The sequence below is a fragment of the Megalopta genalis genome, chromosome 2 (assembly GCF_051020955.1).
Source record: "Megalopta genalis isolate 19385.01 chromosome 2, iyMegGena1_principal, whole genome shotgun sequence".
NCBI classification, from domain to species: Eukaryota; Metazoa; Arthropoda; class Insecta; order Hymenoptera; family Halictidae; genus Megalopta; species Megalopta genalis.
The window spans coordinates 39441367-39468992 of NC_135014.1; the positions used below are offsets into that span (position 1 = coordinate 39441367).

General features: G+C 31.8%; 2 protein-coding genes and 1 long non-coding RNA gene across 5 annotated transcripts in view; 2 read left to right on the forward strand and 1 right to left on the reverse strand.

The window, feature by feature from the left end:
* The first annotated feature begins 1530 nt into the window (after nucleotides 1-1530).
* Nucleotides 1531-4895, forward strand: fln (flightin). The gene is made up of 3 exons (XM_033468591.2): nucleotides 1531-1628; nucleotides 3554-3801; nucleotides 4284-4895. Exons 2-3 carry the CDS (start codon nucleotides 3584-3586, stop codon nucleotides 4525-4527), a joined length of 462 nt encoding a protein of 153 aa, XP_033324482.2. The 5' UTR covers nucleotides 1531-1628; nucleotides 3554-3583; the 3' UTR covers nucleotides 4528-4895.
* The window catches only part of LOC143258888 (uncharacterized), a 186985-nt gene continuing 162989 nt past the window's right edge, over nucleotides 3631-27626 (reverse strand). Inside the window, exon 6 of the long non-coding RNA XR_013032828.1 lies at nucleotides 3631-3695. This is a non-coding gene — a long non-coding RNA (uncharacterized LOC143258888). The remainder of the gene's footprint in view (nucleotides 3696-27626) is intronic.
* On the forward strand, nucleotides 9516-27613 carry LOC117219416 (uncharacterized). Of its 3 annotated transcripts, XM_033468570.2 has the most exons (4): nucleotides 9516-9670; nucleotides 18762-18967; nucleotides 26011-26195; nucleotides 26959-27613. In XM_033468570.2, exons 2-4 carry the CDS (start codon nucleotides 18787-18789, stop codon nucleotides 27325-27327), a joined length of 735 nt encoding a protein of 244 aa, XP_033324461.2. In that variant the 5' UTR covers nucleotides 9516-9670; nucleotides 18762-18786; the 3' UTR covers nucleotides 27328-27613. The 3 variants fall into 3 exon arrangements, with proteins under 3 accessions (XP_033324461.2, XP_033324459.1, XP_033324460.1); XM_033468568.2 differs by lacking the exons at nucleotides 26011-26195; nucleotides 26959-27613 and adding an exon at nucleotides 21471-23752; XM_033468569.2 differs by lacking the exons at nucleotides 26011-26195; nucleotides 26959-27613 and adding an exon at nucleotides 21471-23752 and having other exon boundaries at nucleotides 9543-9680.

Below are 27626 nucleotides of genomic sequence, written 5' to 3' on the forward strand. Positions count from 1 at the left end.
ACGAAAACATTTAATTTACTCTTTGTTCTTATATCTATCATCATCAACGTAGAATAATCTGTATATTCTAGTAGCCAGATTGATAAATTAATATTACGATTTATAATATCCTGCTAATTAACTGTAACGATTTTTGGTAAGCATACAGACATTTAGTAAAAGGCTACATAAAAATGCGACACAGTACGGTTTCTAAATGAGTTCAATGAAGAACAAATTCCTGAACAAGTAAGATTCTTTCTTTCTGTCTAATGAAAAAATGACGGTCAGAATTCATGCAGCAGCCGTTTAGAATCTAAACCAGGGTACGGTGTCAATGATTCTATTACGAAATAAAGTTGCATCGAGTGATACGTACTTTAAGTTTTTCTAGCATGCAAGCTATAAATAAATAAAAGTTATTACGTACGTCATATTTGTTATGATTGCCGAACTGTAAATTTAGCGCGACCGCCTGCGTGCAATTATAAAGACAAATGTTTTCAGCATAGAGTGATGAACAAATCCAAAACGTATATCGTTTTAACAAAAGATATTATGTTCGACAAATAAAAATTCGTTCGTAATAAACTATACTAACCACAACGTTAATTTACAACCAATGATTTGTTTCTATAGAGTAAAATTGGGCAAAAAATTAATCGGCAACTAACGATTGAAGTTTTACTGTTAATCGTTAATTGTAATTAATGATTAACAGTAATTGCGTTAGTTGTAAATATAAAATACAATAAAAAAATAAAAATGATAAAGAGAATTCTTAACGGAAATACCATTCAATAATTAACGATTATTAATTGTTTCTAACGATCGACGACTGACGATTAATTGCATCAATCGATTAATTCAATCGTCGACTTTTCGTCGATTAATGCCTTTAATAGTTTTCATCAATCATTTAATCACATTAAAAATTTTAATCGATTGATGCCCAACACTGCTATACGGCAATAAGCTACTTTGTTTTACACGAAAACGTAATAAATTATTTTAAAGTTACTTTATATTTGCAATATAATTTTTATACTTGATTTTCTATCGTATTAAATTATTATAATTTGAATTTAAATTAAACAAGTGCTCTTCAATTTCTGTGTATACTGTCTATTAAAAATAAAAAAATATACATGATTTCTAAAGGAAACACAAAAATTTCGAAAAACATAACGTGTAGAACAAGGTCAGTATTCTATAATCTCGAGAAATGTAACGACACTGTTATTATTAAGTAGAGAAGAAATCGACGTTAGGAGAGTAGCATTTAAAGAAAAACTAACAAAAATAGATGTCGAATGTTAGGAACGTAGAACGGTATAGGAGACGAGAAGGTGGTGACCCTAAACTTTGGGACTAAACGGTGTACGTGTCCCGTCGTAACATTGGCTAATGAATTGACATGTGTGCTAAGTACCTTATTGCTCTCTGTGGTAACAATTGATTACAATTGTTGCTTGCCAAAAATCCCCGCTCCGGTCGCGTTCGCGGAGAGAGGGGGCACCCTTTTACTTAAGGGGAAGACCGGTGGAAAATCTTATAAGCTAAAATAAAAGCGAAACAAGGCAAGGTTCGCCTGAGTATTTTTTTTGCAGTCTGAGGTAGTGGCTTGACGTGTGGCCATCGCATTACAGGTACCATGTTGCTACGTCCAGATGGTCTAACAGGCGTTTCAATCGAAACGATGTCAACGAGTGTGCCTCTGAATAACAATTTCTGTGAAATTAACTGGGAAATGTCGGCAGTGACAGTGAAATATGTTCTTGGTGATTGTTCGAAAGTGACGCGGCCATTTTTCTTTTAATTTAATCATTCTCTTCGTTGACCACATACGATTATTTCATGTTTCTTTTATTTATTTATTTATTGCTGCGTCTGCTTAATAGCAATTAGCGACCACTTGTGGAATTACGATCTGTTACATGTGGATGTGATATCTAAAACAATAGTTTCTAGATTTGGAGTTAATGTTTGTTTGTTATTTGCATCTTACATTCACAATTGCGAAAACTATCGTATAGTTTACAAAGGAATGAAATTAAGTACTGTTGAAAGTGACGTAAAAAAGAAGAGGTGGATAGACAGTGGTGATTTTAATCATTGAGAATATTTCTATGAGACAGTTTGGTCATTTTGAATTTGATCGATTCGTTAATGCCACAATGATTCATAAATTTTAACGCGAATAAAGGAAACGTCGGATAATTCGCGATGATTTTCGACGCCATTGCGAATTCGTTTATGAAATGTTTGTACGCCTGAAGAACGAATTCGATCAAGCTACAAATACTAATCGATGTCACAATCAAACAGTTTGTTGTGTCTTAAGGTGACCCGTTTCTCTTTGTTAAATATATCTCATTAGCTAAATATATCGATTGAGAGTAATAGCTGCGAGTTTCGCGTGAAACGAAAGTTCTTCAGCATCGATATTCTTCGGACAAATAGATTAAGCACATTATGTTCCAATGCAATTAGGAATAGTTTGTCACCATAATTAACTTAGTTGATTTTCCTGTGAATAATGGTATAACAGCAAGAACAACTGAGATAGAAATGTTTTCATACGACCTCTGAGATATCTGAGTTTTCGATTCGAATTATATCGTATCATCAAATTTCAAGTGTCAAATTTTAGTAAGAAAATTCAATTATAAATGTAAATTTTAATTTTTAAATTATATATAATTTATAAAGTCCAATTTAGACGGTTTGAATATTGTAAATTATTTTCGATACATTTTCAATTTCAAATCAGTTTGTTATATTAATTAGACAAATTAATAAAGTTAAATCCGAATTGTAACGTTTATTATTAACGCTAAATGAATTGTTGAATAGTTATATAGCAATTTTTACAGTTTAATAGTTATTTTATTATCATTTCAGAGATGTCGTTTATGAAACCAAAATATAAACGAAATATACTATAATAATGAATTTCCATTCGACCCAAACCAGTATTAACATGATTCTGAATCAGAATGACTTGTGTCATGTTATCTTAGATGACTAAAAGCATGACCCTAATTCTTTAAAGAAAGCGTCCAGTGATCAAAATACTAAGTCTCTTTTACCTCGTTTAGTGTATTTCATCAATATTAATCAAGAAAAAAATTGAATTAACGGAAATAAAACATAGTTCTATTCCATGCATGTATATAAAAATAATACTATATTGTTATAAATTATAAATAACTCTTGTTTATGCAATTGTTCACACATAAAATATGTTTTTTACTGGGAAATGTGTAAAGTAAGTAATGAAAGCCATTATTTAAATCATCTTAAATAAATTAGTTGATATAAGTCTTATTGTTATTTATAAGTTTAGATCGAGTTATTACATATTTCCACAATTAATAATCTTAAAATTAGAAAGGGTATCACCCATTCGAAACATTATTCGAATAAAGTCTTATTCGAAATGTTGCTCAAATAAAATTTTACTCGAATAAAATGCTAAACTCTGCTTGTCTCACAAGAGGTTCACATTAAATGGAATTCTACTACATCGTTTTAGCCACTAACTTTACATATAATGCGTTTCAATTTTCAGGCCCTTTTATCTTTGGATCTCTGAAGCAATATGTGGGCAGACGAAGAAGCAGCGCCATGGGAAATGGACGACACCCCTGCAGAGGGGGCTGCTGAAGAAGGAGCAGCTGAGGGTGCAGCAGAAGGAGCTGCAGCAGCTGCACCTGCAGAAAAGCAAAAAGTTAAATTATTAAAACTTGAACCGCCACATTATAATCATCATTGGGTTCGTCCTCTCTTTCTAAATTACGATTACATTTACTTGTATAGGTAAGTTTTTGAATCCTATCAAAATATTAATCCTGAAATCAGAAAGACTTGTGTCAGTCACTTAGGCTGCTTCATTCGAGCATCTTTTATTATATAATAAAATATATATACAATATATAACAATAAAAACATATGTACAATAAAAATTATATTAACTCAAATCTCTCGATTCTTAATTCTTTCATTTATTTAAATAGTATGCGTTATAATAACTTGAATTATGACATAAATAGACTGCGGATTTTATGTATTTATGGTAAAAATGTGAAGCTGAAATGTAGAATTGTAAAGACATACGAAGAATTTTATAATATTGTTGCGCTGTTTTCGACTAATCAAAGTCATTAGAAGAAACAATTTATTTTTATTCGATTTCTATTTCTTACAACCCTGTTGGAAAATTATTATTTTGTATAAAAACCCGCAATCTAGCGACGCGTTTCGGATATTATTATTATTAAGCGTTGAATTTTTTATTTCAGACAAAATTACTACAACGACGTAATCGATTATTTGAACAAAAGGCAAAAAGGATTGTTCCGTGAACCGCCGCGGGCCCAAGAATGGGCCGAACGTGCAATGAGGACCTACGACGAACGGAATCTAGACAAAAGTCACAAACGATCTGCGGACATGAGGGAAATAATCAACATGCGACACGATCCTAGATATTACAGTTATCACACGAGAGCGTACTATAGCTTGAAATACCAACCGATTCTGTAAATATAATTTTGATAAAGCGAACACACAAACCGATGTTGAAACATCAACCGCGACATAGATCTAGAGTTCGTTGTAGCTTCGATTTATAATCACTAACCGCCATTGATTCGTATCTCTGTTCAACTGGAAATTCGAAAATAACCATCAAAAAAAGAAATACTTTGCTGAACAATAATTATGTATATACTTTCGTGTAACTTTACTTATTTCTTGTCACGTTAAAGGCTTTTTATTGTAACGTAACGAACAACAATTTTATGATTCCTCTCCTTTTGATGACGATTCGAAATATATTTCGAAACGCATTAAATGTGCGTGCGTATCGTGTACCGTCGCTGTAAAAATATACTTCCATTTCTGAACATACAGTTTGCATCGTTTGTTTAATGTCGCCCTGCCATCGTTTACTAAACTGCGGATCCTTATGCAAAGTAAAAACTATCTAAGTTAATTGTAAAAAATATAAGTTAAATGAAAATGTATTTCCCCTTTTAATAATCGTAATAAGTTGAAAGTAACGTAACGCTTTCCTTTAGTTCTTTTGATATCTTTACAATTTCGTATTTGACCTTTTCATTTTTGTCATAAATACATGGTGGTATTCTGTTGGTGTGACACTCAAAAATCTTCATCGACTATTTAGCGATGCTTTCGTAGATTACAATCTATTTTTTATATGACCAGAGCTAAAGAACAAATATATAAATGATATTTAAATTAAAACGTGTACATATACATAGTGTCCTAAAATTATTGTATTTCTGGTAACTGAGGGGTTTATGAGATCATTTGAAGTAACTTTTTCCTTAGCGAAAATGCGATCCGCGGCTTCGTTTACGAGTTATTAACGAAAAACAGTGACCAATGAGAGGTGGGATCAGCTGGCGCGTGGCGGCCGAGCCAATGAACGGAACTGATTCTTCTTCTTCTGAACCGAGCTCGCTTCTTATTGGTCAGTGTTTTTCGTTAATAACTCGTTAACGATGCCTCGGAGAACATTTTTGTAAAGGAGAAAGTTACTTCAAATAATCTCAGGAACCCCACATTTCTCGGAAATACCATAATTTTAGGACACCCTGTATATATAATATTTAAAAAATATTTTGGCCAGAGGATGTGCAGCAACAGGTGGAACAATTTTAAAAGGTCGATGCCAAAATGTGATTAACATTATGGCTAACCGCATTGTAGTATTGGCTGTGATTTCAAGATATGAACAATTCAGAGTCTTTCGAAGTTATGGCAACCCGCCAATAACGGTGCGTCTGAGTCAGCCCAATAGAAGCGCGGTCAGTGACGTACCATACGGCAGACAGACGCTCGCGTATCTCGAAGTTTTCTGAGCTTGGATTGTACGCATGTAATATTTTCTTTTAAAGTTACATCAACTGTTACACAGCATCAAATCTGTTCACATAGCGAATTCAAATTGTCAGATGCCAATATCTGTCACGTTCCACTCAGGCTATTCACTCTGGGAAGACGATTGGAGAAACAGTCACGTACAAAGCGGAGGCCGAGCCAGTTCTAATTCACAGTACAGATTATCTTATACATTATGTGAAAAAATGTTCCCGAAATTTATAAATAAATCGCAAATTACGTCCCGTCTACGAAAAGATAGCACACAGAAACTTGTAGGGATCTGTCCGCTGCCACCAGTTATCTCATTTATTATTAGGGTGGTGGAGTCATAGATTGACCAATTGTTGTGCCTTTGGGTTGTTTTTTGTACATAATTAATATTATATTTATGGAATAAGGAATATTTAAAATGCATTTTGTAGATCTCAGTAGTCGATTGATATCATTTAAGCTGTTATCATATAAAGTTCGTGAAAATAAGTTTTTCACAAATCTCAACTAAAAAGCGATTATTTTTACATCTTTTGAATGAGTGCAGCTCAAAAATAAATCTTTTCAATGAGTGACACTCAAAAATAAATTAATTGGACTCAAAAATACAAAATGTTTTTTTAGATTTTCGTTATAGGCTCAGATAAAAAAGTTGAAGAACGTTATTTTTTTATTTCTTTATCATTCTAACCAATTGCAATTTCTGAAAAAACTATTTTAGCCATTGTCTAGAAGCTCATTGAAAGGGGTATAACAATAAATGAAATATAAATATAAATTATAATAGATTTTTAATGAATTTTAATTATAATTATAATTGAATAAGGGTAAAAAAAAAAATTTAAACATGATGAGTTTTTGAATATAGTTTAAATTATAATAAAATTTTTAATGAGAATATAAATTATAGTAGATTTTTAATGGAACTGTAAATTAGAGTAGAGTTTTTATATAAATTTGAATTATAATAGATTTTTAATATTTTAAATTGGAATAGATGTGAATGAGGAAGGGAGTGTGTTATAAGACGATACAATGGATGACAAAGGTGACAGAGAAGATACGAAGAAAAAAATAGGAGGTTGAGAATAAACCAGACGACATGATTTGTTTCTGATTTTTTCTTTCACAATTACTGAAATCATTGGAACATTTCTATGTGAAATTTTATTATAAACTTCTTTACTGAAGCATATATTATACGAAGTTTGAGTTAATCCACACACAATCTTGTCATTATTATAAAACAATATTCCTTAGTCGCTTTTAGTACTCGGTAATTCTAGCATTGCAGATTTAAGTAGAAATAGAAATAGAGGCGAGGGTTATAATTTAAATTAAAATATAAGATTATGCAATATCTTAAAGTTATGTGTTAGGTATGGGCGAGTGAATGTGGAAAGATGAAGTGAGAATAATTGTGTAATACAATTGTTGTAAAACCGAGTTCCTTTTCATAACTGCAAAGATGAAAATAAGATCTTCTCCACGCTATAGGTAACATTTGTTAATTTGTCATGCAGACCTTTCACTTCTATTAATAAGAAATTTCGGCGAAGAAGTAAAACGTCCGAATTGTTCATGACAGCGAAAATAATGGGTGTAGTCAGGATGAGTGATTCATGAACCACAGTATCTTTCCATTGCGACGTAGAAATTTTCGCAACCAGTTTTTAGTGTCTTTGAAAATATCACCTATAAAGACACCAGTACTAAATTGGAAATTTGCGTAAAGAATTACACTTTTCATAATTAACCAAAATAGTGAAATAATACATTTCACTTATGTATAATCGTAGATCAGTTGATACGGTATATTTACATTTCCAATACTTGATTCTGAAGAAAATCGGAATGGATATCGTCTTACGTAGCTATAGAATTTGTTATTCAATACCGAAGGTCCGACAAAAATACATTTCTAAATCCAGATGATCCGAGAAAATTGCATCATAATGTAACACAAAAGTGTGTAACTTGCAAAATCGACTGTCCGTTATTTTCATTAACACATTGACTGCCAACGACCATAAAAATGTTATAAGAAAAAGTATTTTATTTAATCAAATTAAAATGTTGTGGGGTATACATTTTGGAAGATATAATCAATTAGCGTACAAATTATTTTCCAATTCTAAGCAGATAATTCCGACACCCACATTTGAGTTAGGACTGTAAAATCAGGCATATTCTTCAATATTTATTTACAATAAATATCTTCTTCTTTCTTAAAAGAATGTAATTTCCCAATTTAGAGACGCGTATTACAGTACACTTAATAATCGCTTCGATAATAACAAGATCAATTTGTCTTAAACATGTCACTGTGGCACATGTCCTTCTTCATTGCAATTACTAGACAGTGAATCCTCATGCAAAATAAAAATTATCTGCATTGACTGCAATTTTATTCAGCTGAGCACAATGCAGTGGAATTTTTAAGTTCTCTAAATGCTTTCCATGTTTTAAATCAAATTACAGTTCTATTACTTCAAAAGAAATCACAATTTCAAGAATGTTTATCTTCTTTTACAGGTTCTGTACTAAAAATTAATTTTTTCGTAGATTATGCTCATCTTTTTTTAAATAAAATGATCTCATTCACAGAAAAAAAGTTAGCACTATTTTTTAATTTAATATGAATTTTATTACAAACAATGAACAATAAGAACATTTTTATCTGCAAAAGGACGAATTTCATTCGTGAAAAAGTAAATAAAAACCTACGAAGGGGGATTCGTTTGGAGAACGAAAAAGTAAATGCGATTTACAAAAGAATTAATTTGAAAATGAAAACCTCCACTGTTTCCCTCGGATCTATACAACATGAAATGATCTTTTGCATTGTTTCAATATTATGTTCAACCCTGTGCATTTAAAGTACTTTTTATATTATTAAATCTCATCATATTCAATCCTTAATTGGTATAATGATTTTCACAAAAATAACTGATATACTAAGGTATTGATAGACTCCAAATAAAAAGTCCAATAATTGTGTTAATTTAATCCTAGATAAATGCTCCATTGAAATTTCATTCTTAATTGGTGTATAAAGTAGTAAATACTTTAATAATTATACTTTTAAAATAGAAATACTATCTTGGGGTCACCCATGAACTCTGTATACCAATTATTGGTAACAAAGAAACAAATTATAATTCATATTAGAATTGATCATTATTGGGACTGTAAAGATATATTTGTGCAGCAAATTTCTATTCAGAATTTATTATAATTTCAATTTCCAATAAATTTATATTAACATTTTTTAATATATTTTTAATATCATATATTTCATAGATATCCCTCACATATTTTTAATAGAAATTTAAATAGAAATTTTACATGGTAATAAATTATCACTATAAATTTCAATTATAATGAATTTTTAATGAAATTTTTAATGAAATTTCAAATTATACTGAATTTTTAATGAAATTTTAAATAGAAATTTGCTCCATAAATGTACTTAAAAACCCTAATGTATTAAAAACCCTATCGAATTTTTATACTTTCATATTTCGTATGTCAGATAGCCATAATTGGCGAGAACGGCAGGGCTAAATTGAGTGCTAAAGGCGCAGTGTGATTTGTGTGCGCTACAGTTCACCCCATAAGACCCGGACATCGCATATGAACAAATCAGTAGGAATTACACCTTACGTGCGAACAACCACAAAGGAGAAGGGGTAGACCACGAATGGAGTGGGAAATAACCTGCGTTGCAACGTCTGTGGGAGTCGTGCCGCTACTTCCGAGGAAATAGCATCTAAAAGAAAATCTTGTAAGTTCAGGTACATATATTTCAATTTCTCGACATTCTACTAATCCGGATTCACTTCCGTTACCTAATCCATACAATTTTATATAACAATCCTTTCTAACGTTCTACATATTTATCGATTACCGACTAACGTTTCGAAATTTATACGGTGATAACAACGGAAAATAATACGAGAATACTCGAGTCAGTTCATACATACGTTTCATTAATATTGTTAACGATAGAACGGAAAACAATAATCACGATGCATTTCCGGTTCCGTTCTTCGTACTCTCGAGTCTCTGATTGTTTCGAAGTTACCGTTCACCGTGCTAATCAAACACTTTAATCGCGCTGTGCACGTTTTGACAACCGAGGAAAGTTATGTGCTTAGTTTCAGGATACATTTAACCGATCACGCTAACGAGAATAATTTTGTAACGTTTAAGTGCCAGTGAATGAACATTAAAAAAAAATGAAAAAGCACCTCGAACGTTTTCAGCACACGATGATTAACAGAAATTTTTTTGGGGAGAACTTCGGGAAGCTGTCAAAAAAATACGGGGTAACTAACATCTTATTGAAATTGGAGATTCTTTGGTGTCGTCGTAAAAATAGGAAGTACTTTGGCCGAAGTAACTCTATAACCGATATCAACAGTTCGAAGCTATGTCTGCCAGTTAAATTTGGTGTGTCTTACGCAACGAGTTAACGACGTCCTCTGACAGTGTGCTCATATTTATTGTTGCTTTTAAATCGGGCTTCAAATAATCACATTCGCGGTTAATAATACATCCTTCGTCTTCTGCTGAAACTCGATTTTCTCACGATTTCGAAGATTCTTTGCCGAACGTGCACAACAGCTTGCCTGTATGCGATATCAAATGCGAAATACAATTAACGAGTAATCCGATCGTACGCTATAACAGGTGCTAGAAATTGTTTATATATTCGCACGTATGAATGATCTGGTGGAACTGAAAATGGCGGTCTTCGTAGTAACGAAGTAGTAACGGCGGGCAACGCTACACGACATTTACTTGATACTTAATGGAATGTATTAAATGCACTAATGAGTAATTCACCGTAGCCTTGCTAAATTAATATTCACTTACGGCAGGCCGCGAACGATTTTCTTCCCTAATATCGTAGATTCTGTTACTAAACGAAAACGTCGATGGAGAATTTTAAATTTAACTCGGTGATTTCAACTGTCTTGAAAGCGCGAGCGACGAGTTACCTATTAATGCACGCGATATGCATGCCGGACCCGAAAATGGTGAAGCAAAATTTCACAACGCTGCATAAACCGTAAACATAGCGAATAGTTTATTTCGATAGTTCCTCGCATGCGGATAGAGAATTCTTTTTATTTCTAAAGTTGACTCTGTTCTATCGATCGCTTCTTTCTCTCTGATACCAATAACATTTCACTCGTGTCGCCGATTGTAGCATAATTGTTCAAATTTCTTGAATATTTTCGATCTTGGCAAAATATGAAAGAATTATAAGTTACAAATATACAAGAAAGGTTAATTAAAAGAAGATTTATGACAGATTGGAAACATGTCTTCGAATGAAATGCGAAACTTCTCTTTTAGATATTTGTTACTAGATTTTACATACTCGTGAAAAACAAATTGTGATTAACATTAGTAACGTATTCATGGCATTTGACCTCAATGCCTCGAAATCTTTAAGAGAAGACATGAATTTTCCCTCCGGCATGGTCTCTATGCAAAGATCCATTTATTACAATCGACCGATCATTTGCTTATTAATTATTTAATCAGTTCGTTTAACTTACTAAACTACGAAGCTAATCAATATTTTTTTGAATAAAATATTTAGAGACGAAAGTTCAGTGGAAATATCCTGTCAAAATATTGCAAGCAATATCTCGATCGTCATGTTAACATAATCGATACTTTCGTCGTATCGTTTTATTTTATAACATATTTTTTATACATTATATATATTAGAATTCACATTTCGATGAATAATCCCGTCAGCATCTCTTACTGATAATGAGAGATACTCACACAATACCCAGTCAAGAATGTTATAAGGGCATAAAGTCTGCAGTCTATTAATCACTTCTCTCTGCACTTACTTTTGATATATTGAGCACTCAGGTATTTTATGTTACACTGTTTGCCAGAAGAATAATAGATACTGCATAAAACAAAAAGACGTTAAATTACCATCACACTTCATCTCAAATTATTATTAAGAATCGTGTGCGATGGAAGCGTTACCCGTTCGATCGAGAAGATACGATCTCAAGTTCCGGGTAATTTGAAGAAAGCAAATTGATAAGACGCGATTCTGGGAAGATCACAATAGGCTACGACGTACATAGATGTAGCTCGTAATCGGAGGCGGTTGTCCGGGACTCGAGTGTGGTGTGTGCCAGTTCAGTTCACGGACACCAAATTAGACATAGTCTATTTTTGAGCAACATGTAGTTGCTCGTTCCAGTTTGCTGGTTACTCATAGTAGAGTCCCGAAAGCGAGACCAGATGGAGGTATCTGGGGCTCTGCATTAATTTTATTTAGGCCCTTTTAAACGCCACAGAATAAAAACGTGGACATTTTTAAGTAACTAGTGTCAACGTATCAAACTGTTCGCGTCGTATGACGTCGATCGATGTAGAAATTTTGCTGTATTTAGAGTAGCGGTCCACTGTGAGAAGTATCCAGCACGGACAATTAGATTGTTTACACTGCGAACAAGATAAATGAGTACTTTAATACCTCTCGATGTTCGTACGTGAAGATACAATTGTGCACATGTTGTCGCTAATAATTTGAGAGTAGTTAATGGTGACGGTATAACATAGAAAATTGATGTGTACGGTGATACGATATGACGAAGGTTATTCAATACTTTCTAAAATTTATTATCCTATCAAATAACGTCGCGAATGGCATTTATCGTTTCTGAAATTTGATATTTATAAAAATTGAGTATTGATTTAAAAAATGTCTTTTTTAGTGCTCGATTTATATTTACGCGAGAAAGTATAATACATGATGGAGTACAAAGCTTCTATAAAAATGTCATTGAATCCGATGCAAAAATACTTTATTAGAATATTATTAGGAAAGGTATTAGAAAATTATACTGAAATTATTAAATTTAGATTGCGGATCTTTATGCAAAATAATAATCACCTGTTTCAATTGCAAGACATTCTTTAAATAACCTTAATAAGTTGAAATTAATGTACACATCAACGTTCTTGGTTTCTTTCAATCTTCGCACTATTTAAATTTCACGTGTCCACTTTTGCTATAAATGTGCAAAATCCGAAGTCTGATCATCACTATTATAGAGATCAGCGTACACCTTTAACAATTTTAGAGAATTAGCCTAGTTAAAATAAACGAATTGAATCATCGATCTCCTTGTGCAATGCAATGCAGCAATCTTGCAATTATCTCCACGTTTCATCTATTTTTGTTAAAGTAAACCTATTTGCGACTTTTACTCGTTAACAATATATACGCGAACACTCGGGAAGTAATTAATAGGCTTTAGCAAGGCTTGATTTTAGGGAGAAGTAAATCTAACAATAGTGATTGAAATTTATATCCGCAGGGATTTACGATATAAATATACATATTCTCTCGATATAATTTACACGACTTTTAACAACAATTTGCATGCTCACTTTTACTGCAAATATTACAACGAATTTTTTTCTTGCTTCTTATTTACTGTTTGATCTTTTCCCACATTTTTCAAATAATTGAAATAATTATATGATATTATGTTCAAATATTTATTCGAAGGGCTAAAATTGCTTTTAAGAACTGAATATGCAAGAATAATACAGAGAAACATTATTTTTTAAATATGCTGTTTCATTCTTATAAGTAAATATGATTTTTTTCATGAGGATTCAATTTAAAATTGCACAGACAATACGAACAGATTTTTGTGATAGAACGGAACGAATCTATCTCGTCTTTTGCCTGACTATGAAACATCTCGTCGTGTGACAGTAAACTTAACTATACCATAGTAACGTGAAAAACATTTAAGAACCCTTTGTTAAAGTTTTGTTTATTCAAACTAGACTGTAGAGCGACATGCAAAGTACAAATTTTGTATACCAATGCAAGTACTGAAATAAGATAGAACTAATACACTGACATTGGTAAACACTGTTAATCTGCCTGCTGCTGCTCTAAATGACACCTACACATTCTTGTTATAAATCCACACAGTAAATTCAAACATTTTATTCGCAATAAATATAAGCTGATACTTCACATCATGAATTACAAGACGGAATTTGGTAGAATCACTTTGACTCTAACACTAACTGTCAGTTCTGCAAATGGTGGACAGTTTTCCGCGAAATGTACCTTTGACAGCTTTTAATTAACACATGTATCGTTTACCAGGCCAGTTGAGAGGCCACCAAGAAGTTACTATATGTGTTTCACCGAGAATAGAACGAACCATTTATAAGCAATTTTAGTGTCGTCAAGTTAAGTGAATCATACAGTATTATATCTATACCCGCTGTTCGAAAATTGCGCTATCTTAAGCTATCGACGCTATCGCATTACCGTATTTTATTTTTACCCGGAATAAGGACATTATACGCGCGCTATGGTCTGCCAAAAATTACGTATAGTAATTGTAGCGTAACAATTAGTTGGAGAATATACACAGTATTTGACGATTCTTATTTTTCTCCGAGGAATTGAGATATTTTCAGAATACATTGTATAATAATGAGGGAATTGCGAACCAAAACTGAGCAAGAAATTATATATAATTATATATTTTATATCTCTAATAATTCGTGTCAATGAATTAATTTATAATCTAAATGAATGTGTAAGTAAGTGAAAACATTTGTCGTATTCATCTTATTCAACATTATGAAATAGCATTTAGTTAATTTGCGTGCAGTAGGAAATATTACTAAATATTGCATACATTAATAATGTCTATAGTTTAATGATCTTGATTTATTTTCATTCTAGATTTTCAATATAATTTTTTTTATAACAGTGTACAGCTTTGTGCAAACTGATCTTTCTGAAATCGCAACAAATATTGACTTAAATTTTTTTACATTGAATGCGACTATATTTTTTAAAATAAAATAACGTACAATTTTATTTAAACAAAAAACATTTATATAGAATTATAGGTTTGCTATTAACATGGTCTTATGTTAAATTATATTTTGTAAAACATTTTTATATTCTTATATTTTATGTTGAATTTAAATTATTCTCGAGGTTTAGACGACTATGACGGAGACTCTTCTTTTTTATGAATTCACTAATATTTAATTCAACACATACTTTTATTTAGCTAATGATTTTTGATACGTCAACATTGACAACATTTGTTTTTAATTATACAGATTGAGCACTTACTAATAAATAATATTTGGGAATTTGATGTACAATATTTCTTCATAAGTGAAGAAAATATTGAAATCAAATAATTACATTTCTTGTATTTAGCTATTGTGACATTATAATGCATTAAGGAAAGCTTTCAATTGCTTTTATTATTATTTTATTTGTAAGAGATTAAAAATGTTCTAAAACTTTGACAATAAGTTTTCTATTGTGAAATTAAGTAATCCGCCAAAATAACTGGTTTCAAATTTTGTATTTCACAATTATTTCAATTATAGAGATGCTTTCATAAGAAATTATTATTATTCACATGTATATAACAACAAAATTACGGAAGTTTTCGATAAATGCAGACATTATTTATCTAAACTAGTTTCGGTAGCTCCAATGTTAACTATATGATAACATAAACATTAGAATTATCATTTTCTGATTAGCACAATATAATTGCATTACTTTCGTTTCAGTATAATTTGTCTATTAATATAACGAAACGTTGTGTTTCCTTGTTATATACAAGTTTCTAATATCACTAACAATTAAAATTATTAGCAACAAAGAGAAAAACATTTAACGATTTACATCTTTCATGGAACACTAAAACTTTGTCACATTAAAAAATATTAACACGAATTTTTATACTATGGAGTAGTAACCTTCGGATGAATGTATCTCATTTTATTAAAATATAAAATCAATAGACATTCCTTACTTTAACACTACAAAACATCAGGATAATTGAATAAAGTAGCATTCCTTAATAATAAAATAATGTATACTTGAATTCAATTTCGCTTACAGTGATCCATCATAATAATGTAAATCATGGTTAATTTCACGATACATACAAAATTAGAAATGCACATTAACATGAATAAAATTGTATACTAACAAATAATAAGTATACATTGTATACAAAAATAATGTGGATTACTTCAATTGAAATAATTTGAGTATCTGGTACGGTATTGTCATCGAGTAACAACATATTATTACACAAAGTTCTTCAATTACAAAATTTCTGCTGTATTTAAGATCAAAAATATTTCAAAAAGTGGCATTATTATACATATATTGACAAATTGCTTTAGAGAAATAGCTTCAAATTTGAGAACTTATATTTCGTTAATAAAACCGTACGAAATCCGTTGGAACAAGTTTCAGCCAAGATCATTCAGTACGACTTAATGTAGTATTTTCTCAAAAGCTGAGTTCGGTTGACGGCACGTGTAATGCCGAACATCTATAAATAGGATTTTACAAAACGCCGGCAATCTAATATTATCATTATATGTATAGTGAATACATTGGTGTTTCACAGTGAACAACTTCTCGTATAAAATCAAAATATTACTGTGAACAAAAATGCAACAATTAACATTTAGTAACGTTATTTCATTTGGAAACAATGACGACTCCATTTTTTCCATTGCTACGTGATTTCTTATAAATCCAATTAAATATTTAGAGACACTTTTCAAATATGCACAGCACATAAAAATTATATTTCGCATTTTTAATCTGTTTAAATCGTTACATTAGATGATCACTTCATTCTAGACTATCAGTCGGTTTTCGAACTGAAAATCATTTCATGCAAGCATCATACTATTATTTATACCATCTATAGTAGTTTAACCCCTTGTTCTACGATTTCTTTTATAGCTGCGTTGATTAGCACTTCGTGGTGCTTCATAATTTCCCTAATGGAACGAGACTATTTTTCTTTCTTGTATGTTTCTTTCTTCGTGTTTACTTTCATTCAAAAATTTTATTGGTACTAAAATCATATTTTCTTTCGATTTAAAAGAAATGTATAACATTCTCGTTGTTATAGTACGATCTTCTTGAGACTTTGATTATCATCAACCTGAGACGCTTTACTGCGTAACTATATTAAATTACAAAATGTTCAGAAACATTAATACCTCATACTATTTCACTCTAATAAGTATTTATTTTCGTTTTCATTCATGCCTTCAAATATACGGTTCATTTAACAAATAAAATACTGTTAATACATATGTTAGGTTTTACATAGTTTCTAAATTCTTGAGAAACATTGTGTAAAACAACAATACATGGTTTTCAGGCCTTCAATATCAGGATTGCATAAAAAAGAAATTGTACAAAGTGGAAAATAATACTTGCTTTTGTTTAAACTGTAAATAAGTTATTCACTTTTTGTCATAGCAAAACGATTTTATCTTTTTTTTGCCAATGTTTAATTTAATAGAATAAATTCAGATGTACTTACACCATTCCTGTTGCAATAAAACTATTATAAAACGTAATTCAATTTTGCTAAAATGCATGTCATAGTATGACAACTTTGTTATGCTTTTTTGTTGGAGACAGACAATTAATGTTACAGATGTAAAAAGATATTATATTTCAGCCTTTTCTATTAATTACGATAATACAAATTACAGCTCCGAAATATGACAATATAGTATATAGTACTATTACTAGTGCTATTGCATATATATAGTTTTTGTTCTTATGTTAGTCGAAATATCGCTTTTCGTACGCTTTCGTACGATACGACGATTTAAAAAATACTACTTTTTCTTTTTTATTGATAAAAAAATTACGGTCATTTAATTACTACACACATAGTATATAGTAAAACTGTAAAAATTAGTTTCAAAGATTATATCATTCTTACAGACAATGCATCTCTTTACAGTAAACTAGATACAATAATTTATAATTACTGACATTAACATGCTTAAAAAGTGATTTAAATTTCAGCTCGGAAATTTTTTGGCATTAGTATGCATGCATACTAGACGATGGCTATCCGCTGTAATTTTTGGAATAGACTAGTTCTAGCTGTAATAGCTAAAAGTGAAAATGGAAGAAATTTGAAATAGAGTTTTTAAAATAACGTATAATTATCTACATATGTGTGTAGATAGATACTATTTGAGAGTATCATCATATGTACAATTGTTGTTTAAATTAACGATCAACATAATTATATCTTTTAAATGTAAAAAGTAGATTACTTTTTAAATTAAATAATGTTAAATTAATTTTTTCATAACTGTGTGCACATCTTTGTAAATATTTCAGTTGAATCTCAATAAAATACTTGCACAAAATCTCCACAAATATTCAATACTTGCAGAATTTGCTAGCAAAATAAGCATTTTAAATATTATTCGAAAATTTCGAAAATACCTAAATATATGATAAAACTTATTTGTAATATCCCAAAAATCGTTGTATGCAACAAAACTGTTTACAGAGTGTCCCAATAACGTTTCAAGCCCTGGGAAAAGATAATTCTTGAGGTAATTTGAAGTAACGTCTTTCTTTACCTAACTGTTTTCTTTTTGTTGACGAGTTATTCGGGAAAAATTCAGACCAATCAGAGAGCGAGTACAACTGATGTCCTGCTGTCGCAGCCAATACTGTGTTGAGATGTCGCATTTTGATTGGTCCGTGTTTTTCGTTAATAACTCGTTAACAAAGCCGCGGAGAATATTTTCGCTGAGGAAAAAGTTGCTTCAAATGACATAAGAATTGGCCCTTTTAAAAGACTTGTGACATTTTTTGGACATACTATATATTCTCTAGTTCTGACCGAAGGTAACAACGTTTTGTTACGAAGTAATTTTTTGGGATAACATTTTTGAGATCGATATTCTCGAGCCAGCTTAGGATTAGGCAGCTTCATAATATTTCCGACGAATTATTGCCGTTTCAGGTGGCAGTCAAGCACTTTTGTCAAGATGGCAAGACCAATTCTCAGCAGGCCGCGTACGCGAGTCTACGGTTGCAACTACGATAAAGGAGAATCGTATTATAAACCGATGGTTGATCACCTAGACCGGAAGTACAGCGGACGTCCACTCTTCCCTGAACCCAGAACTTCGTTAGCCGACGAGATCGCGGCCAGCCGAAACGACATCGGTAACATCTTCAGTCGTTTTCCAAAATGGTTTTAAGCGGTGAACGTCTTTATCCCATCTATTCCCCCTTTTCAAACTAAACGTAGTTGAGTAACTTTCGAAAATCCGAGGACACTGAAGTATTTTCGACTTCTTTGACATCTCGTGAGTGGCATGTTCGATCCAGATCGTGATGTGAAAGGAATTGAATGTATTGTTTCTTGAATCTACTGTCACACAGCCAGCAGAAAAACTTTTATTACCGCAAACAACCGTCATACAAAAAACTTCAAAATACGTAACGAGACAAAAATAAAACCGCAACATGAAACAGAACCGTCTAATAATTTATTGTATCCCGTGACAAATATGATAACGTTTGTGTGGTGTAGACCCGTCATTCATTATTCACGTCATCTGATTCATTACCGCATTATTATCTCTACCCTTGTCAGCCAAATTCTTATTGTGACAATTTATTGTATGGAATGCATACATAAGTATGTGTTTGGCTATTTTGTACTTAGTCGTTCGAACTTTGAATAGTCTGTCTATTAATATATTAAGGGCACTCGTATGTAAAAAAACTTTCCAGCGATTCTTGTCTTTTTCTTAAGTTCGTTCAAATTCCATATTCTTTATAGAGCATCAAAATGAGTGATCGACCATGTATCGTGTTTAGCTTGTTAACAGCTGCATATATGCGCTGTTACGATATTTATCAATTTTATCGCAATCACTGGTATAAGTTATCTAATAAAGAAGTAACAGAATAAGGAAAAGATCAAATAATAGGAACATAACTAAAAAGAATACATTCAAATTTGCCAAATTATCAGTTACGTTATCCAGACACTATTGACTAAATTATAAATTTTCTTGTTTAACTTTTATGCGTTATATTGACCTATTTATATGAAGTACGAATTTTATTTATTCATTACACCCAAAGAGCTTTGTTTGAAGATTTGAGAAAACAGTTTATACTTTTACAGTCCATACGCTCTAATGCTTTTAATCAAGAAGGATTGTTGTTATTGTTTCAAAAATCTATTTACATATCTGCTGATCAAAATTTATTAGGACAAATAGATAGAACGAGTATGATCCGCGATAGGACGATATACGAGTATTATATCTCAAATAGGATAGTATGTATTAATGTTAGTTTCCTCAATATAAGAAGTTATTATGAAAGAAGCAGCAGTCAAAATAATCAACGGTGTAACAAGCACAATAGAACTGAACAGTAACAAGTCATAAATAGGGTTATACATATGCTTCTGGTTATATTCATATAAATTATTAAATCATGCAGATTCATTCATTTTACTTCTTTAAGCGTAATTTGGAATATTAAAATTATTATTTTAATGGATAAAAAATAGCAAAATTTTATTTATCTCATATTTTACAACGTTCGCTTTATCTTCTTGAAATTATGCCTAACCTATAAGTACCATCCAAAACAGTCAGTAATACATCATTTCAATTTTAACAGCATCTTAATAATTAATTTTAGATCATTCAGATCATGTCCTGCTCACTATTTGATATAAATATTGAAAGCAAAGATTGAATAAGTCATCATTGGAATATATATATAAGTTTTTTCTTAAATAGGAAGCATTTATGTAATACAAATTATGATGCGCAGAAGTTGTGAGAAATATCCATCAGGCATTGCATAGATGAAACGATCTCTTTTTATGAAAACTGCATTAAGAATCGAAGTGAACAAAGTCAAGCCGTATAATGATTATGGTAGAAATTTTGTTGTTCACAAATAAGCATTTTATCATATTTAGGTTGCACAATGTACTACTATCATCAGAGCTTCGTTGTGAGTAAAGAAAGTAGTCGCTGTAAAGAAGAATCATTCTGAAATATCATTTATAGGAGTGACGTTGACTACCGAAAAATCATTCCAGTAGGATCAACATACTACTTTGAGACATCAATCAATCAAGAATTAATTATATTTTGCTTAACGAGAATTTCAAACAACAAAACGATAGAGATGTAAGAAATATGTGATAAAAAGAAACAAAATTTCGTCACAGTAACAAACAAACAGATAATAGTCAAAACACAATCAATTTCGAATTCTTTACGCGCCGAATTCATCGGATTTACATATTTTAGTTCTACAAACCCGAATTTGGCAGAGACACGTAAAAGTTCACGCATGATAAATATCATAAGCAAACCGTTACATAACAGTATAAAGTCGCTTTAAAATAGTGCGTTTGTTAAAAAATTTCAATTTCAATCAATTAATAACTACAAATAAAAATTTTTTAACAAATTCAAATTTTACGTACAAGTGCCTTTAAGATTGTGCAGTAAATTATATATAGTAATATGTAATATTACTATAGCCCATTTATCATTCGAATGCAAGATTGGTGCGAAAGAAAGCTTACATCACTGCTACTCCCACAGATAAGAATTTTTACGTATCATTTAGAGCCCAAACGCAATCGTTTAACATTGTAAACATCTTGAGGTGTCGGTTTTTACAGGCTCGCGTGACCTCTCTGGTCCTCGGTCCAATCCCTTCAGCCGTGACCTTGACCTCGAGATAGACCCTCTGATCCGTAATCCACAGTTACCGCTCTCCTCCAGCGACCCCCTGTTCCCTGAGAATGAGGAGATCGTCTACGACAGCCGTGGGCAACGCAGTCGGCGTCGACTTGCTGAAAATTTCGTCAACGACGTAACCGCGACCACACAACATCTCAAAGCGAAATTAGCTACAATCGGCCTCGACGAAGAAGTGGAATCCGCGCTGGGAAAACCGTTGCGACGTTTGCGCCAGGACCAGGACATCCTGGACAACGGCATGTTCGCAAAGAGAGACCTGAAGTCAGAGATGAAATCGGCGATCGAAGACGCGGAGGCTAACTTCAAAAGGCGATCCAAGATTCTCGAGGACGTCGATCTCGCGGTCGAGACTAAGCCAGCACTGCTGAAGTGGTCGAAGTTGAGCAACGAGGACGACACGCTGGCCAGCGCAGCTGCGACCAGAGCCAAAATCACCAAGGCTCGCCTGAACGACTTGGAGTCCGAGATGGAGGAACTTTCGGAGAGACAAGCGAAAAGAGAGCGCAGAGCCGCAGCGCTTAGGGCAATGATCAACGAAACCGCCGCCGAAAACGAAAGCCTTCAGCAGCAATCTTCTATCCTTAGTAAGAAGGTCGCAATTCGCGAACGTTCGGAAAAACACGTCGCCTTTTAAACATCCTCGCAATGCTTGACAAATACTTTGCTAATGTTATTGATACTTCATGGAAACCTCTTTGAATCTGTTCGTGGAAGTTACACTGCATCACGGAGAAGGTGAGTAATGAAGGTTGTGTGCCTTCAATCAAAAGCTCCAATGAATCAAACATGCATCGAAACTTACGCTTATGTCACAGCCAGGGACTGAAGATAATTGTCTCGGTACCTTCGCGGTAGAAAGTTTGTCACATACAGGTTCACGAGTCCCTTCATAAACACACGAGAGAGTGTTTTGCAGGAAACAAAATTTCTAGATACGTCTGTACATGTAGGCTACAAAAACAAATACTAACAAGAACGAGCGAACGCGAGAATAAGCAATCTGGCATTTCAGACTAGGAGGATGGTGGTATATGAGATGTTTGGTGGTATATGCAACGTTTGTTCTTGTCGAGGTTTAGCAGCCGCAGAGATACCGATCGACAATGTTATACGTATACGATATAACAATTATCATAAATTGTAATATCGTATTAATATATTACCATAATAATAGTATTACCAATTGGTATATTAGTATATGACCATCGTACAGTATATTACCATAAACGTGCTGTTAATTATTTTTACTTCGGTTTCATAGCAATTCTGGTATTGCACATTAGTTTCGGTATTTGATAATGTAACGTCGATCATAAAAGTATGTTAGTACTAAATCTATGGCTAAAAATACTTTCGATATTATAATGAAGTAAGGAAACCAATTTCTATACAGGTATTTACAATAGCGATGTGACGATATACCGGTATTATCGGATTTCGATTTCTATAAGCGTTTTGAAGGTACAACCGAAAAATACAGGTGTAACACCGGCATAGTACCGGTATTTTACATTTTGATAGAAATATCTAGTCACAGCTTTGATAAATATATGAGTGTTGTCAGCGATTCTTATTGATAGTTGTCCACTGTGATGGAAGCATAAGCTATGACGGCAGTGTCATGTCCAAATAATATTTGGATTTATGAAATTTACCGGAAGAGTTAACTTTGATTCGTTATTATGATAAAACACGTAAAAGAATTTCTATAGGACTTGATGCAACCCAACCTTCGTTACTGATATCAATCATTCGAAGTAAAAATATTAAAGATATGAAAAATCAGTAATTCAAAGTTTCGAAATTCATTGATGCAACTTCCACTGGGGTTAGTGTCGAAGTAATGGTTTCAGTAGTATCTGGTTTGTGTAAAGTAACAATAATATTCAACAGAATCAACAAATCGGTATTTTCTGCCCGGTATTGTATCTAGCTTGCACGTTTATAAACGATGATCCATAAAAATCCGAGATTTCATTCGACTTATCTTGATGTTTCGAGAAGTTCATGTTATTTAAGTGATGATTCAATATTTCTACATTATATAATATCAATATCCGATCATTGAATTTTTTATCATCAACAATCGATATCTGTTGTCAGAAGCAAATAGTTAGGATGTGAGCATGATGACACAAATATTTGTATAAGATTGTTTCATGTAACGGAAATACATCAGTAATGTGATACAAAAATCTGATTTCACACGATTGTTGCTCATTTTATACCCAGAAGAGCTTGAATACAATTCCTAGTCGTATACATACACTGTGCGCTATTAAAATATGAGTATTATTAAAACAGAAACAAATATAAATATTTAATTAATTGCATATTTATTATTCAGGATGGTCGTTGCGTTTAATCGCCGTAGACGTATGACTTAATTAGGAATCTCTTCTTACAACGTAATATGTTTCGAGCAGAATTGAAGGATCTGCTTCGTTTTATTCAAACTATAGTCCTCCGCGACGTTCGTAGACAATTTGTACACATATGAAACTAGAGTACCAGATCAGAAAAACACAAAATTCGACAGTTTTACGGATGTAAAACGGATGTATATGTTTTGTATTTACATAGTTCTGCAAACAGTTCCTAATCTATAAAAGATACAAAATGTAAATTCCATTTAATACATCGTTAAGTCCGTATATACATACTTTTTTCAGTGATTACGTGTCAAATAAATATGTATACATATATATACTAATTACATTAAAGTTACATAGACAATTACTCTATATCCACTATGTATTCCTTTTATCGACTGGATTCGTGGTCAGCGATGGTTTTCCTGACATTGTATGTATCTCTATTTCACTCTACTCAACGACTAAACGATTTCGCTTTCAATATAGCTTAAGTATACATCATACTTTCACAACTAATTAATTAAAACACTTTGTCCTATTGTCAAATACAACGTTTGCGAAACATATCGTGCATGTGCAAGAAAGTTTTATGCAAGATAATGTTCTGCTTGTATGCAACGCCATTTTTTCGACTTTCTTTTCCCTGTTTTATGGTTTCGATATAATACATTTTTGTAATTATTGGTATATTGTAACACTAATCAAAAGTTTTGGATGATTTATTTAGCAGAAAATATATTTATATTTCGATTAATTCTCTACAATCGTGCTTTATGGAAGAATATTTACAAAATGAAGAAAAACGTTATTTGTATTACAGTGGTTACCAAAATTTTGCTATGCGATGTTTTTAAAGTATTAGTTTATTTCGTGCGATTATAAAAGAAATGGAAAAACGAAAAGTTACGTCTCATCATTAGAAATAATTTTTTGAAAAACACGTTCCTTGCATACATTGTTAGGTTTCATGTCCAATTTTTTGTGTTGGCTAAATTCTCTTCTCAGATTAACTATCGTCGATTCTATGTCTATACAGTGAAAGAGATTAAGTTACGCTTTAACTAATTGAAATGTTAAAATATTCTATTATTTCATGAAATACCCTGCTACTAAATATTTTCCTTTAGGTTTTACGAAATTTGAATTCGATAATACTTCATCTTTTAACAATGAATCGTTTATTTATTTATTTGTAACTAAGTGTCAAGATCAATGTTCATAAAAATTGGCAGCAGCGAAAGTAAAGCATTAAAGAATGAAAAGTTTCTGATTATACATTCTTTTAGCGAATATGATTAGGATAATCTATCACAGGCTGCATGTGTATTTTACATCACTATTGACTGTCATAGGTAATAATAAGGGTAAAATTTATCTAAGAAAATTAGTTAAATAGAATTGTGCACACATTAAAATAGCAACTAGTTGTGGAAACAAAAGAATGAAACAGGAGAGTAATTCAAGTTCGCATATCAAAAATTATTAATGTTAATTCGATATTCTAGTGAGTTTGCAACTTACAAAAGCGTGTATGTTTAAATTTTAAATATTACACAACACAACGACTGTTTTATATTTGTGTTAGTTTTTATTGGCGTTACAATGAAATGTTATTGTTCACAATGAAGAGATACGAAATCAATATTACTGATTTAGGAAATTTTCGAATAATCCTTCACATTAGTAATGATCGTAAACTAGTTTAAAAATTGTGATAATATTTTTACATATTGAAATAGAGATTTCAATCTGTCCGTGAAATTACCAAAACAGAATAATATAGACAAAAAGAAAGATAAGAAATGGCCAATATGATCAAATCCCATTTTTCATCATAAAATGAAAGAATAATAAATGATCCAATACTTTCGAGTACATGCCATTTATTAAAACGTATTTATTGTTACAACGAATCTGACACCAATAATAATTACTTGAATTATCGCGTAACAATGTTCAATTTTGTTCAAGAACAAGTTTCTAAATACATTTAAGTGACTTTTATACTTACAATTAACTCAAGTCTAACACATGTCATGTTGATTAACACAGTTCCTATAACTGATCTTATTCTTCATTTTAGGTTCCCGTGATCTAGCAGGAAATCGTAACTGCTTTTACGATGGCATGGACTACATGTACGATCGAGGATACGATGATGACTTTGAGAATGATTTTGTAGTTTCTCAACGGCGTTACAAAGAACGTGCCGCCGCCGCTTTCGCTGATGATTTGGCTGACTTGAGACGCAAACGAAGAGACATGCAGGTTACATGTCAATTTTGATAATAATTCTGAACTAAGATCTGGACGCGACATAAAGCCCATGTCTGATCATAGTTCAAAATTATAATGTTCATCCGGCAGAGCCGTTTATGTTCATTACTCTCGTTTAGCGAATCCAAAAGTATTAACTTTTTTTATAGACAAATTAGAACTTTGATGGATTGAGAAAAAAAGGATGCTTAAACTAATTTTGCACTCAATCGGAAAGCAAAATGTTTCTTCAGAATTCAGCAGATACTTGTTATAAATTAATAATCCATTTATTATATTAAAAAAGCTTTAATACCGAGTTATAAAAATCGAATTTAAAAAAACATAAAAGTATAAAATTTAAAAATATTCTTGGAATAGTAATCGTAGTAGTAATCGTAATTACAGAAGACATTTTTAAGGAAAGCAATTTCCATAAAAATAGGTTCTTATTGCTTTATAACAGTCATTTATCTTTATACTAATTTTTTATACTAATTGTAAACACATTTCTAATTAGAAAAGAATATTAATTAAAAAGTTTGAACAAAGCATTTCTTCTTCGTTTTCTTCATTCATTAAATTTTCTTTTACTTAAAGAGAAATTTTATTGAGAAGACAAAATCAATATGTCTACTACAAAAATTGAATACAATAAAAATAAAAGAACTGTGATTCATTCCACAAACATACAAATATATATTGCCAAACATTCCAGAGAAACCAAATCTCTGATAATTTTCTATTTGCATTACTACAAAACGCCATTTTTCAGGATCGCATATTTGATGTTATTGACTTAAACGCTGAGATTGAGAAAGCTAAGAACACTCTGCAAGCTGCCGACATTGCCTTTCAACGACACGCAAACAAATTTGACAATACTGAGAACTGCGAAGACATCTCATTGAGTAAAGGACCTAATGGAGAATCTATGCCAGAAAAACAGGCCCCGAAAACCATCAAATTTATCAAGGTTCCAAATATAGATATAGAAACTTGTGTACCATATACAATAAAGTCAAAACAAGACAGACAAAACTCATTAGCAGAAGCGGAACCCATCGAAGACCCATTAAACAAGCTTGCCTTGTTACCATTGAAAAGGAGGTTCTTGAAAAGAAAAAAAAGTGTATCGTTTTAACAGTACTCAGTGAATAATGTAAGTCGTTCTATCAATTTGACACATGAGTCTGTGTCCGCATCGTGTGATGTTACTCTATCAATGGAACTTTCTCAGAAGAAATTATTTTATATATTTGAATCAGTGTTCTACTAGAATTAAAAGATCATTCATACATCATACTAACACCAGTAATGCACACAAACGGTTTAGTCGCTTCAATATCTAACATTTCGATATTTTACTATTATATAATGCTCTGCACTGTATATATCTAGCTTGAAATATAAATATATTTATGGGAGAATATATGTAAGCTT